The sequence below is a fragment of the Myripristis murdjan genome, chromosome 23 (genome assembly GCF_902150065.1).
Source record: "Myripristis murdjan chromosome 23, fMyrMur1.1, whole genome shotgun sequence".
Classification (NCBI taxonomy): Eukaryota; Metazoa; Chordata; class Actinopteri; order Holocentriformes; family Holocentridae; genus Myripristis; species Myripristis murdjan.
In genome coordinates this window covers 20732096-20745108 of record NC_044002.1, presented here as the reverse complement: position 1 = coordinate 20745108, position 13013 = coordinate 20732096, and the positions used below count along the sequence as shown (strand labels likewise).

At 46.3% G+C, this 13013-nt stretch overlaps 1 protein-coding gene across 1 annotated transcript in view; it reads right to left on the bottom strand.

Annotated features, from left to right (window-relative positions):
• Nucleotides 1–1889: 1889 nt before the first annotated feature.
• Nucleotides 1890–13013, bottom strand: part of net1 (neuroepithelial cell transforming 1) — a 31769-nt gene continuing 20645 nt past the window's right edge. The window contains 9 exon segments of the mRNA XM_030046160.1: nt 1890–3895; nt 4001–4187; nt 4454–4624; nt 4733–4990; nt 5132–5305; nt 5560–5622; nt 6211–6299; nt 6302–6374; nt 6546–6653. Coding sequence (XP_029902020.1) covers nt 3432–3895; nt 4001–4187; nt 4454–4624; nt 4733–4990; nt 5132–5305; nt 5560–5622; nt 6211–6299; nt 6302–6374; nt 6546–6653 — 1587 coding nt within the window. The 3' untranslated portion in view covers nt 1890–3431.

Sequence of the window (13013 nt, the reverse complement as noted above, 5' to 3'; positions counted from 1 at the left end):
AACCAGTTCATTCCCAGTCAAAAAACACATTAATTTTTATTTCTTAACACTGATTTTTCACGTTTCAAAGATGCAGTGATCACCCAGTGACATTTTAATTGTGAAACACCTGCAATCACTAAGTGATCAATGTCCTGGCTCAGTCACAATATTACAAAATAGCAGCAAAAATAACTCCATCATCAGGGTAAAGGTGCCAAAACTTGAATTAGGAGCACACTCTTTAACTCAGCTGACCAAAAACATGGAGTACACTGCAAAAACTCAAAATCTTACCAAGAATATTTGTCTTATTTCTAGTCAAAATATCTCATTACACTTAAAATAAGACATGATCACCTCAGAAATAACTTGTTTTTAGACAATTTTCACTTGTTTCAAGTGAATTTTCACTTTTTCCACTGGCAAATTTTGCCAATGAAACAAGCAAATTTTCAAGTGAAAATTCACTTGAAACAAGTGAAAATTGTCTAAAAACAAGTTATTTCTGAGGTGATCATGTCTTAATTTAAGTGTAATGAGATATTTTGACTAGAAATAAGACAAATATTCTTGGTAAGATTTTTAGTTTTTGCAGTGTAAGCGTGTACTTTGGGGGTTTAGTCCACATGGTTCTCACCATCGTCGATGAATTATTTGCTTTTTCCACATTTTTTCTCAGTTGAGTGTAAAGGTTGTCATTTAAACCAACCTTTGGTAATTTTACAGAATGCACCTTTAAGCCAGAGTCAGCTGGACACAAGTGGATATGACTTTTCCTACCGACTGATAAGAAATTAAGACACAGTGGATCTTTGATGAGTCTATTTTGATTGTTGTAAAGGTCAAATCAACTAAAATCAATATCGATATCAATCAATATCAAGATCAAAATGAATCAAAATATCGATAAATGCTGCTCAGTGACGTGTAGTATCAGTCCGTCTGCTGCAGCAACACTTTTATGGAGCTTTTGAGTCGTTTCTGGGTTTCACCGCTGACGGTTTCTGCTCTTTAGCTCTGCAGGCAGGATTAGGCCAAACTACCTGGCCAGCCAAGACATCAGAGCATCCGTTCAGTAAACTGTAAGCGCTGCTGGATGTTCAGCCTCCATTAAAGTAAATAAGTGTGTGACGTACCCCTGCGGAGAGCGTGAGCGAATGTTTGGAGCATGCTCTCACCTCTGAAAAAGCAGACATGAGGCCATGACTTAATAAAAATCGCAAGCGGGGCCTGGATTTTGCCAAGCAGACAAAATTAAAAGGGCAAGAAAATCAGGCCGCGTCCAGCAAAAAGACTTAACGTCTGACATTTAGAGCGCCGCTGAAACGAGAGTCTCTCATTTTCAATTTAATGATCGCTTTGCTCATCTTGCATCATCACCAAACGGCACGCCATTTTTTTTTATTATTTTTTTTTTTTTGCAACAAAGCCCTTAATTCTGAAAGGTATTAACGCTAAGCTGCTCTCTCTCTGTCTTCATTGTGCTGCTGAGGCTGAGAGACTCTTACGGGCCATTTGCCAGCTCTTCCAAATGTAAAGCACCAACGTTCGATGCTGTAAATGAAAAGGCGAGGCGTTCCCTGCCATGAACAAAGTATGTTTTCCTTGTTCTCAGGAAACAGGCAGGGATGTCGCAGCTTAGAGAGGCAGTTTCTGGCTAATTCTGACGGTGGAAAATATATTTTCCTTGGCAGTTCCATGGAAGCGTCTGTTTAGGTAAGAGTAGAGCCCAGTGATAAATCAGAGGATCTCTCCCTGTCTTCCTCCCTCACTGATTTGGGAACTTCTTCATTTCATGCTCCACTGAGTCACACAACCTCTTTCGCAATGATAAACATGCACGTCTATTTTTATGTGAGAGCGTTTCGGACCAGTGAAGAAGGAAAAAACAACGGCAGGCCAAAGAGTTCAGATGCAAATCTTACACAGATCTTTATTGTTCGATAATTATTCATTTTACACCTTTTACATACAGACCGTGGCAGCCAAGTTGCCCTTTTCTTTTTTCCCCACATCCTTTTTTAACAAAAAAAACATTCATGACATTTTGTTCTTCACATACAGAAACCTTCCATCTCCCTTCCCCTACGTACTTTGTCCATCGATTCATTCTCACCGGATTTTCACCACCAATAAAGCAAGGTGCAACCGTCAGCTCAACTTACATACAGCAAGTTTGTAGGGTTACACGTCCTGCGTTAACAATCCATTTCAGTTCCAACAAACACTTTCATCCGTATTTTCTCGTCTCTCTCAAGCCTTCCGACAACATTCCCAGGTTTTCACTGACCAGTCTTGTGTATTTTCACCGGCTGTCCTTTGAGACAGACGCCAGACAGGCAAAGATACATTCTGCTGCCTCTACTGTTCCTCGCAGTGTCGACACCTAAAGCTCCATGCAAGATGCTACATTGAAAAAAAAAAACGGTGATACGTTTCATTTGAAGAAGTCAGCTTGTTAAACCAACATGGCTCAGTTCAAAGTAGTCGGTTTCGTTTTACGTCAAATAAAACGAAACCCCTCATCTCTCGTCTTTTTTTTTTACTTTTCTTTTTCTCGACATCGAATCACTTGTCGTTGCTATGCTCTGTTTTTGGCAGTGTGTTTGTTCCTACAGAGAAAAAGGTAAATAAATCTTATTGGATTTAAATTAATGCCTCTGATTGCAATAAATGCAAAAAAAAAAAAGAAAAAGAAAAAGAAAAAGAAAAAAAAAATCCGGGTGCTAACTGTCACTTAAGGAATGTACAAAAATAAGACTTGTCCTTAGAATCAGACTTTACAGAGAATTTTGTAGCTTTTGTTTTGTGTACATCTTGAATTTTTCAGGGTTCTTTTCTATCATCCTATACATGCCCAAAATTTCAATAACTTCAACTAAAAGCTAAAAACAGTGCTGCTTTAAAAAAAACAAAAAAAAAACAAAAAACAAATTAAAACAAAGAGCTACAATAAAATTTAGAATGATAATATAAAAATGTAAAACTTTTTATTACCCAAAGAAGAATGATAAATCTAAAATAATGTTTAAATACCAAATTAACAGTAAACAGACCTTGATGCACCACCTCTCTCTTCAAGAAATCAACAAACTCATGACACACAGATTAAAGTGTGAAAATGTGTGTTTGCTTCTTCTAATGCTTCCCTTTGTGCGGCCGCTGCGAGCCGCGCAGGGCTCCGCAGAGTCCCGCGTCAGATTCAGCACTCGGCCCGGTCGGCTCGAGCCGACGCGGGACAGATGGAGGGGTTGGGTAAATAGCTGCCGAAGAGGACAGTAACACAGAACACTGTTGTAATAATACGCACTCCGTCACACATAAATACAAGTCCCACTGAGCGGGGCCAAACCTCGGCCCCCTCTTCTCCACGGCATTTCTCTTCTTTTTTTAATAATATACATGTATAAAAACAAAAGTCCACCCAGGAGTCTCTTTTCTCCCGCCATTTACACCATAGTCTCTTTTCTCTTCCCTAACGAACACAGAGACCTCTTGTCCTTCTTGGTTTTGTGCGTCGTGGGAGAGGAGATCGGCGATGACGCCGTTGACGACGATGATGATGATGTTGAGGAGGCGGAAGAAGGTGAGTGGGAGGAAGGGGAGTTCGTGGCGGAGCTGGATGTCTCGCTGGCGCACGGCGAGGCGGGGGCGGACTGCGAAGCTGCCTGCGGGCAGTTCTCGTCCGCCTCCTCCATGTGGGTGATGGCGGAGACGGAGGACGGGCGGCGCTTGGAGCGGACGTCGACCGCGGGCGAGGCGGGCGTGGTGGGCTCAGGCAGGGGCCGGTGGACGGAGATGGCGCTGCGGAGACAGTTGAGCCACTGCTGTTTGTGGAAGATGTCGTTGACCTGCAGTGTGTGGGACTGGCCTTGGCTCGGGTCTTGGAAACGCACACGGAAGATGTTCTTGGCTATGGAGGAAAAAGGAGGAGAAAGTTAGTAATTCATCTTCGGTTTGATGCGCAACAAAACTATATTCCGCGACAGTAAACTCTGAGGTGGAGGACGAGGCTCACCTTTGTCTGCGTTGCTGAAAGCTCCTCTGAAGGAGCCGCCCATTCTGACGTCTCCGTCCTGCAGGTCCTCCAGCACCAGATCCTGCACTGGGATTGGCTGCCGGTAGACCTGGAAACACTGGCGCTCGTTCCTGGTGACGGGGCGCGTGAGAACCAGCAGTTCGGTGAACAGGAACACGTGCAGCTTCTGGAGGGGAAACACAGAAACAAAAGAAATCATTAAAAACCGGGTCGGACATTTTACCGCCTCTACCACTAAAAGCTTTCTCTTATGGAGTGCTATCACACGAGATCCTAACACGGTTAAGTCATGGGCTGTTTTAGGGGCTGAGTGAGAGGGGAAAGTTGTTGCCTGGTTGCCTTATAAGGGGTGTGAGGCTTGTGTTGGTGCATGTGAGGAAGCCGAAGGAGTGATGTGCTGCTGAGAGCAAAGTGTGTGTTTGTTTTTCTCACCGTGCCGCTCTTGTTGCGTAGCTCCCCGTGACACAGCAGGCTCTTGCACTGGTCGATTCGCGGGTCTCTCTGCCGGTCGTCCAGATACTCCAGCTTGTCGATGTAGTACTGGCACTCAGACTCTCCCTTCTTCATGTTGATGTCAGACAGCACGCCCTGGATGATTGTGATCTGAACACACAGGAAAACTAATTATTACACCCAGCCAGATTTTCAGATAATTGAACAGATAAGGCTGCTTCTTGTTTTTAGCCAACTGAACGTGTGTCGTAAACTCACCGCTTGCTCCAGGCTGGTGGTGTCGGGGTGTTCTGCCGGTGTGTGTCTGAGGATCTCTTTGAGCAGCAGTGGGTATTTGACGAGGCGCGAGCGCGGTATGTCCAGGAAGCTCCACAGGTCCAGCTTCCGGCTGAAGGGCGACTCGAGGCAGCGCTGCAGGAAGTCCTGAACCCGCCTGTCCTGCTTCTTCTGGTCAAGCAGTGCCTTGGCCGCCAGCTGGTTGCTGCAGTAGTCCCTGTAGGCGTTCAGCCTGGGCAGCTGCAGGGGGGGGAGGAGGGGCACTTTAGCATTCCTTGCAATCCAGATAAGAAGTAACAACCGACCACAAGCAAACACAATTTTAGTGAAATTCAGAATAGTATCAAGGGGTTAGAGGTGACGCAGTGACAAGACGCTTACCCAGCTTATGACAATCTGTCCGATCTGTCCCACGGTCCCGTCAGGCCCGGTGGCTTTCGACAGCTGGGCCAGCAGGTCCTCGTGCAGCGGGATGTAGGCGTCCAGGTTGCCAAAGATGTGAGTCAGCTCCTCCTCGGACATGATGGACAGCTTCAGCATTGGATCGTGGTACGCCTGTGGACGGGAGGGGAGCCAAAACGGTCAAACAACAGCCTCCTCGCTTCATTTTATCAAGAGGGCCAAGGAGCTAAGAATAGCTCAGCAAAGAGCTTTCAGGGTTACAAAGGAGACGGGGAGAAAAACAGAGGTATCATTCCTTTCTTTTTATAGTTTCTGGCTTGACTGTGCGGAAGGCGTGCCAGCTTTTGATTTAAGCTGTTTGCTTTATATGTACTCTCCTTCCATCTCAGAGGTTTAAAAGTACAAACCTTGCGTGCGAGCTGGAGGTCCTCTATCAGGTCCTGTTCTCCACGAGACAGCTCGAATATGGCCTAAGGAGAGGGAGGGCAAAAGATTAACTATTTTTATTAACGAAAAACATGAATCAGGATGCTGTTACATTATTACACTCAGCCGTGCTAATGCCAAATGACCAAGGCCAACCTTTATATATCTGTGTGACTGCTCTCTGCTCTCTGCCCCTCCTCCCTGCTCTCTGCTCTCTGTGTTTAAAACTGACTGGCGTTTATGGCTTCTGACAGTTGGCTAAGATGTCTGACATGTATGGGTAGAGTGGAGAGGTAGAGCAGTGGAGCACTAATATGTTAGCTTGTCAGGTCTGTGTCAGCTTACACAGACTGGGGAATGAGCGCTGGACTGTTTTTTAGCCCATTTAGCTTATTTAGCACAAATTCTGCAGGTATGTGTGAAGCTAGCCTGACGGTCTGAGAGACAGAGAGGAAGGTGTGGGACAAAGTGCAGTTAATCCTTCCTTCCAGCCCCGGCGCTGTCTGAGTTTCTGATTTGCAACACATTCTGCCATCTATCACTTCACACTTCACCCTGACTGTGGCCGGCTTTACGCAGCTGCTTTTCCTCTGTCTGTCTATAAAAAGCTTTGCCGCGGTGCTGGTTCTCACCTCCTGCCGCTTGATCTCTTTAGTGGAGAACGTGCCCTTCTGGTGGACGTCTAGCGTCTCGGACCACAGCGTGCTGTTCCTCCTTTGGGCGGCGTGGGGGCCGCTGCCTTGCTGCAGGGCTTCTGGGGCACGCCCGGCGACTTGCCATCGCCCCGGAAAGAGGCCTGCGTGCAGGAAACAGGAAGTCCCCGATGTTAATCATAATGCACATGGAAACCTGAATGTTTTCAGTCAGCAACATTGGAAGTTTAGTACTGTGATAATGAGCTCCATGATCATTTAAGTGTCCCTCGCCCTTTAACCCCAGTGTTTGGGCTTGTGTTTGTGTGGCTCACCTGGATGGTTTGGCCGAAGCGCCGGACGGCCCCATTCTTCACTGGAGAGATGAGGTTGGCTAGCGACGTCACCCTGCCGAGAGGACGGACACGCTTGTTGCTGGGTTCCTGGTGAAGGACACAGAAAGAATAAAGGTAAGAGTTTGGTCAGGCGTTACATCATAGCCCATTTCAAACATGAAATAAAACTTGACTTCCTGTACGGTAACCCGTGACTAAACAAATCGATCAGTGACGCTACCACTCGAGGATCTCAGTGAGTACACACACTCCCTTGTGACTTCTTGTGATCAAACTCATAAACTCCGAGTCATAAATCCTTATTATTGACTCCACTCCCTGCTTTTTGGGCTGGGAAATTGGAGTAGCTGGAGCCGAGGTCAAGCCGCAGGCAGACAGGCTGGCGGACCAGCAGACCGAGGCGAGGCAGGGACGAGCAGGAAGCAGCGCCGGCAGCTGTTGGCCCCATCATGTGAAGATTCTTGGACCAGGCCGGCCCGTTGAGCACAAAGACCCTCTCTGACTACCGATCCAGAGGGGAAGGGGGCCTGGAGGCATGCCAGGAATGCATGGGACCCTGTTCTCAGCTGTTGGGCAGTGAGTGCCTAACACCCCTCCTCCCCACACACACACTCCACTACCCAGCTATATGGCCTAACAACAGCTTAACTCCCCTTGAGAGTGTGTCTGCTCCATCACTCAAACAGTGCAAGATAAATGCTTCCTGATTGCTCCAGCTCTTTAAATGTCTTTCCCAGAGAGAGACAGAGGGGCGTATGGGACAGTATGGCAGTGTGTCAGTAAAACAGACCACCGAGGGGAGCTGGAGAAAGGAGCTGCAGTTGTAAACAGTGAATCTGTACCCTCTCCGGTGTTTATACAGTTTGGCGACGCGGGGGGTGAATGGGGTGTTTATGGCTGCGAGTTGAGACAGGCTCTGCAAAAAGCCTTGCGTGAGAGCAGCGCTACACCTGGGCCAGGTGACAACTCCCCCTCCCCACCCCCTCTTTCACTGAGCCCCGAGGCAGGGAGACGGGAGAGAACTGCTTGGCCTCGTGCCAACAACAACAAGCAGAAGAAATCAAAGCACTTCAGATCTGAGGCAGCAGAGCCTCCTCAAAAACGTGACACTGTGAGACATCCGCAGCTGTAATTAGCATTTCCAAAGATGTTTTGCAGTGGAGGGAAATGAGCACATTTAAAAAAAAAGAAGAAAAAAAAAAGAAAAAAAACTTTATACTAATGACTGTTTGCTTGCTGAATTTGAGCACTGCAGAACCAAAGGCTGCCTGTGTTTTCTCCTGACTCAGGCCGAATGGGATTTTACCTTGGCTCAGCGAAACAGGGGGAACAGAGCAGCCATTCAGGCTCCAGGCCCTGCGGACACAGCTGTGGAACAGATCCACTCAGTCTGGTGCGGCCGGCAAGCAGCTGTGGCTGCGGCCTAGTCACGGTCCACTGTGGTCAGTGGCTCCACATCGGACCAGAGCAGCCAGACAGCCTCAGTAAGTTACCTACCCTTCTGCTGGCAGGGCCTGTAAACAGAGAGAAGCCACATCCGAACTGCTCTGACGGTGGTCTGGATGCAGTGTGGTCAGCCAAAGAATCTGGGATGCAAAATAAAGGCTAGAGAATCTCTACTTTGAGTTTACTATGGGGAAAAGAGCTGCTTGGCGTTGTAAAAACACTGATGCGTGAGCCTGGCAAACTCCATGGACAAAGGGAAAAAAGTAAAATTGGTTTCATGTAAAAAGAGAGGGTGGGGTGTTCCCAATGTCAATATTGGAAACGTGCATTGCCCATTGTGCCTTTCCTGTCCATTGAAGACCAGCCTCAGAATAACAAAGGGCCAATAGCCCCACTCTTTGTATACCAGAGCAGCTCTCTATCTGCTGGAAAGTGCAACACTGCAGGCAGACAGGGAGAGTTTCTATTTCTGGCTGTTTGACCTGGGAACTCCCTGGAGAAAAGGCGAGACTGGCTCACTTCAGGAAACCAGCCGAATCCGGGATTTGTGCTGCTGGTTTGGACAGCCATCGTCCATGGAACAAAACCCCCCGCCACAGCACCCGCTCACGTTTTCAACACACACACTGTACATGTGCGCTGCACTCCTAAAACGAGATTACAACCTCATAAACATCAGGGGGGTTTCAGTCAAGAAGGGTCCCCAAAAGGCTTGTTTCCTGTGCCCCCGCGTTCGCTTTGATGTCGACCCGTGTGCGTGCCGTGGGCTAATACCCAGGTCTGTCCCCGCTCCACTCTCACTGATTACAACACAGCTTGAACTGATAGGAGACCAGAGCAGCCTGGCTTAAAATAAAAAGCTGAGGTCATCAAGAAGTCAGCATGGGAACAAAATCCACTGACTAACGCAACCACGGGTGTTTCAATCATAAAAATCCTGCATTTTATCATCAACTTCTCCTTTACAGACAATGAAACTTCTTCTTCTTCTAGAGATCTCTTCCGAAACAGAACCACGAAACCTCAAAAGGGGAAGGAAGGAGGACTGCAGTAGTAATGAGTTACAAAAAAATGTCTTGTATCAGCAGAATGGGAACCGGAGAGCACACCTGGGTTTCAACGCCCCGGTTCCTTTAATTGTGTTTGAGGCTTGAGGAATGCTCTCAGGCTGTGTGCTGAAAGAGGACCAATCTGCTCCGCAGTGCCCCGAGGCCCAGGGGAAGTCCAACCTGGGCTGAATTTGCATCACAGTTAACCTTTTGTAACTGGATTCCCATGTTGCCATCAAAAGTTTGAAATCAAAAAGCTTAGTATTCCTAGGTTGAATTGACCTGAAAGGGAGGGGAGGGGGGGCTGTTTGAGGAGCCTTTGCCTCCTGCTGCCTCACTGTTTGCGATACTTGAGGTTTCTGCTGCTTCACTTAATCCTTCAATATCCCACCGAGGCTGAGCTACCTGCCAGGATGCATTCTCAGGGAAAGGGCAGACTAAACAGACGGGGAATACACACAACGCTGACAGATCAGCTCACCGTTTCCAACTGTGGAAGTGTGATGAAATCCAATGATTAACTTTTCCAGGTCGAGCAGTATCACTCAAGCACTGTTCTTGCAGGCACAAAGTCCAAAGTTTCATCTCACAAGTAGAAGGTGACTGAAAGCACGTCAACACACATGCACCCTGTGTGCCCAGGTGAGATAAGAACAGGGCTAGGCGCTGATTCACTCACATCTGATAAGAAAGATATGACTTCACCTAAAGGGAGTTCTGGTCAAACTGATAGCGAAAGACACAAGATTGAAAGGCAAAACCAGCAGTTCACACAAATAAAAGTACCCCCTGCCACACACACACACACACACACACACAAAAACACACATACACAGTCTCTGTTTTCCCATGCAACTCACCTCTGACTCTTTGTTAGCTTGGTTCTGGTAGTCTATCACTTGCAGAGTCCGTTTGATAGGCACCAAGCTACCCAGTTCATCGTAAGCCACCATAGCTTTCAGTAGAAACAAAATATCCACTTTAATCCCGTCAGGTCAGCTCCGAGTAATCCACATGAGAGAAAATGACTGACTACAAGGACTCTATGAGAGTTTAAAAAACTAAAATAAATAAATACACCTTCCCCTTATTCCTCCTTGTCCTCCCTTATGATAGGGGCTTTCAGAAGCTCCTCTCACACACTCTGTCTCACTCTCTAAACTTTGGTCTGAGGTGGACAGCGGGAGTGAGAGTTTTATACTGGGAAGAGGCACGGGGGAGGAGCAAGCTATGCACGGCCCTCCCATGGCTGTAAATGAGACGGGATCAGTTTACTTGGAAGTGAAGAGAAGAAACCCGCAAGCTCCTTGTGTCTGATTCACACACGCTCAAAACAGTAGTGAGAATCTCAAAATCATGAGGAGAGGTTTACTGAGAAGAGTTTACACCAACAATTTCCATGCGGGCTACTTAAAGATGGAAGAAAACTGCATCTTGTCTGACATAATGGGCATTAACTGGGGGAAAGTTTCCAGGAAAATGCATATTTTTAATTGCCAAGTACAATAAATAAAAACAGGAAAATCTCTTGTGAAATTAGAATGAATGACACTCTGAGAACTAACTTTAAAGTTAGGCCAAAACAAATGAAAATTAACATGAAAGCTTAGAACGTAGGTAAGTATAACAATGACTTAAATAATTACTTGTATTGTGATCTCTAGATACTGTGACCACAATTATTTGTCAAAATTATTAGTATTGGTTAAAAGTATTTGTTGTACTGTTGCATGAACTTAAATAAAAATTTTTTTTTCTTTTTTTGGTTACTATTTTCAACTGCTGGATACATTTGGAGTGAAATTAAATGTTTTGACATTGTCACTACTTTTAAAAACTTAAACCATACATGCACAACTTTGCAGCTTTTTCAAAAATACAGAGGGCTTATTCTGCCTAAAGTTTAATCAGTTCTCCAGGACCTTTCAGCCACTAACATCTTAAAATAAATGAATATTTCTAACACTTTTCATATTAAACCAAATAAACAACAAAATAGACCTTATTTTTTTTATTTAGTTTTTCATTGTTAAAGTGCAGTTAATCAAAGCTGGGGTAGCTCTCTGTGTTGTGGAGGGTGTAAAGTGCAAATGCTGTCTGCTGTTTGGTTTGACTAATGACAGAGCTGTTATCAGCCTCATCAGCTGAATGAGGGTGATCAATTAGAATAAAGTGCAGGCCCTCTGACACACACACACACACACACACACACACACACAGATGTTTAAGCTGAAACCTGTATATTGAGCTGTGTCGGGGGCAGGTTGCAACTACCACTGGCTTGTTGATTGGTAATAATAGGGTTTAAAAGCCTCGTGTTTAAGGCAGTTTCACTGTAAGATTCGGCCTCAAACAAAGACAAAGCAGGACAGAAATCAACCTTGTGTCCCCAGTTCATGCACATGTACACACCCATAGAGGAAAGCCGACCAGACAGACACCAAAATGAAAGGCTGAAACATTGGTTAGGGAAGTGACAGCCACACCTGAAGCCAAAGTGTCTACACACCCGTACAGCTGCTGCACAAATGGAGCGCAGAGGGAAGAGGTGTCGGGCCTGATGGACAGGCTAACATAGTGCAAAGTGGAGACACTGCAAGCTGTAACACTTAATAAGTCAAGGTGTGAAAATGTGTGTGCGTGTGTGTGTGTATGTGTTTACGGCAAATGGATGAGACTACTTTGCCAGAGCGCTGGCTCTAATTCATCCTCCTGGGTCAACATGGAGGCGTGAAGCAAGACACTGGCTACATGCAGAGAGTGTGTGTGTGTGTGTGTGTGTGTGTGTGTGTGTGTGTGTGTGTGTGTGTGTGTGTGTGAAAAGCCAGACGCTGATCGAACTGCATGTTGGTTTGACACCTTGTTTGTTGTGGTTGTTGACTGAGCAGTTGTGACAGAAAGGATCATCTGTTGGAGGCCAACAGGACGCCACGTCTGGCTTACATCACCGCTGTGCCTTCAAAACAAGAGCCATGTTCACACTGGACGTGATGGATCTGAAGGCACACAGGACTTGTGGAAAACACTTTCCCGAGTGTTTCATACTATTTTGATGTTGATGTTGAACAGATGGAGAAAATTGAGTTTTTTGGAAACGCTGACGTAGGCTTGTCATGTGATCTATGTTTCAGTGTAGTCATGAGCATGCTCAGGCCGTGCAAGTGGGCTTGTGCATGTTCGTTAGGGGTCTTGAAGCATTTTGGGGTGGATGTGTGGAGTGTGGATGTTGGGCTTTTGGAAAACGCTCTGAAAATGCTCTCATGGCAGGAACACCAAAACAGCATTTTCAAATTTACCCAGCTTAGTGTGGACGTGGCAAAAGTCGATCTGGGGGCCGCAAGCAGCGTGATTTTTTTCCTAACCCATATTCCTGTCAGAGGTTCTGTGCTTAGCACATCAAACCGGATAGTTAAGTCATGGCATGAGGTTAGACACCATCAAGTTAAGGTGTTGGTTAACGTGTTGGTTAACGTTATGCAAGAGTTTAGTGTCGATAAGGCTGAGGTAAGGCTGTGGGACGGACTTCCGGTTCTTGCCAGGAATACAGGTCGGAGAAAAAAAAATCCACGCCTGCAAGCGATCCTCGCATTTTAGTTTATGAAGAACAATTTCTGGAAGCGAGACAAGTGAGAGGTACGACAGCGATGCAGTGAACTATGCAGACTGAGGAGTCAGTGGGAGACACCGGCAAATGTCTATCTGTCTGTCTGTGTGTGTGTAGTCTATGCGTGCCTAAAGAAGACAGTTTGTGCAGTCCTGTAGTTACTCACTGTGTGAGCAGACCTGAGGCTGAATCAGCTGTATGTCTGGAGAAGGCTGGGGGTGGGCCGGCCACGATTAAATAACTAAACACAACATGGCCGGGCCTGCCTGGCCACTACGCCCCCTTGTCACTCTGAGCTGCAGCTGGAGTACGGGCGTGATTTACACAGCAACACACACACACACATCA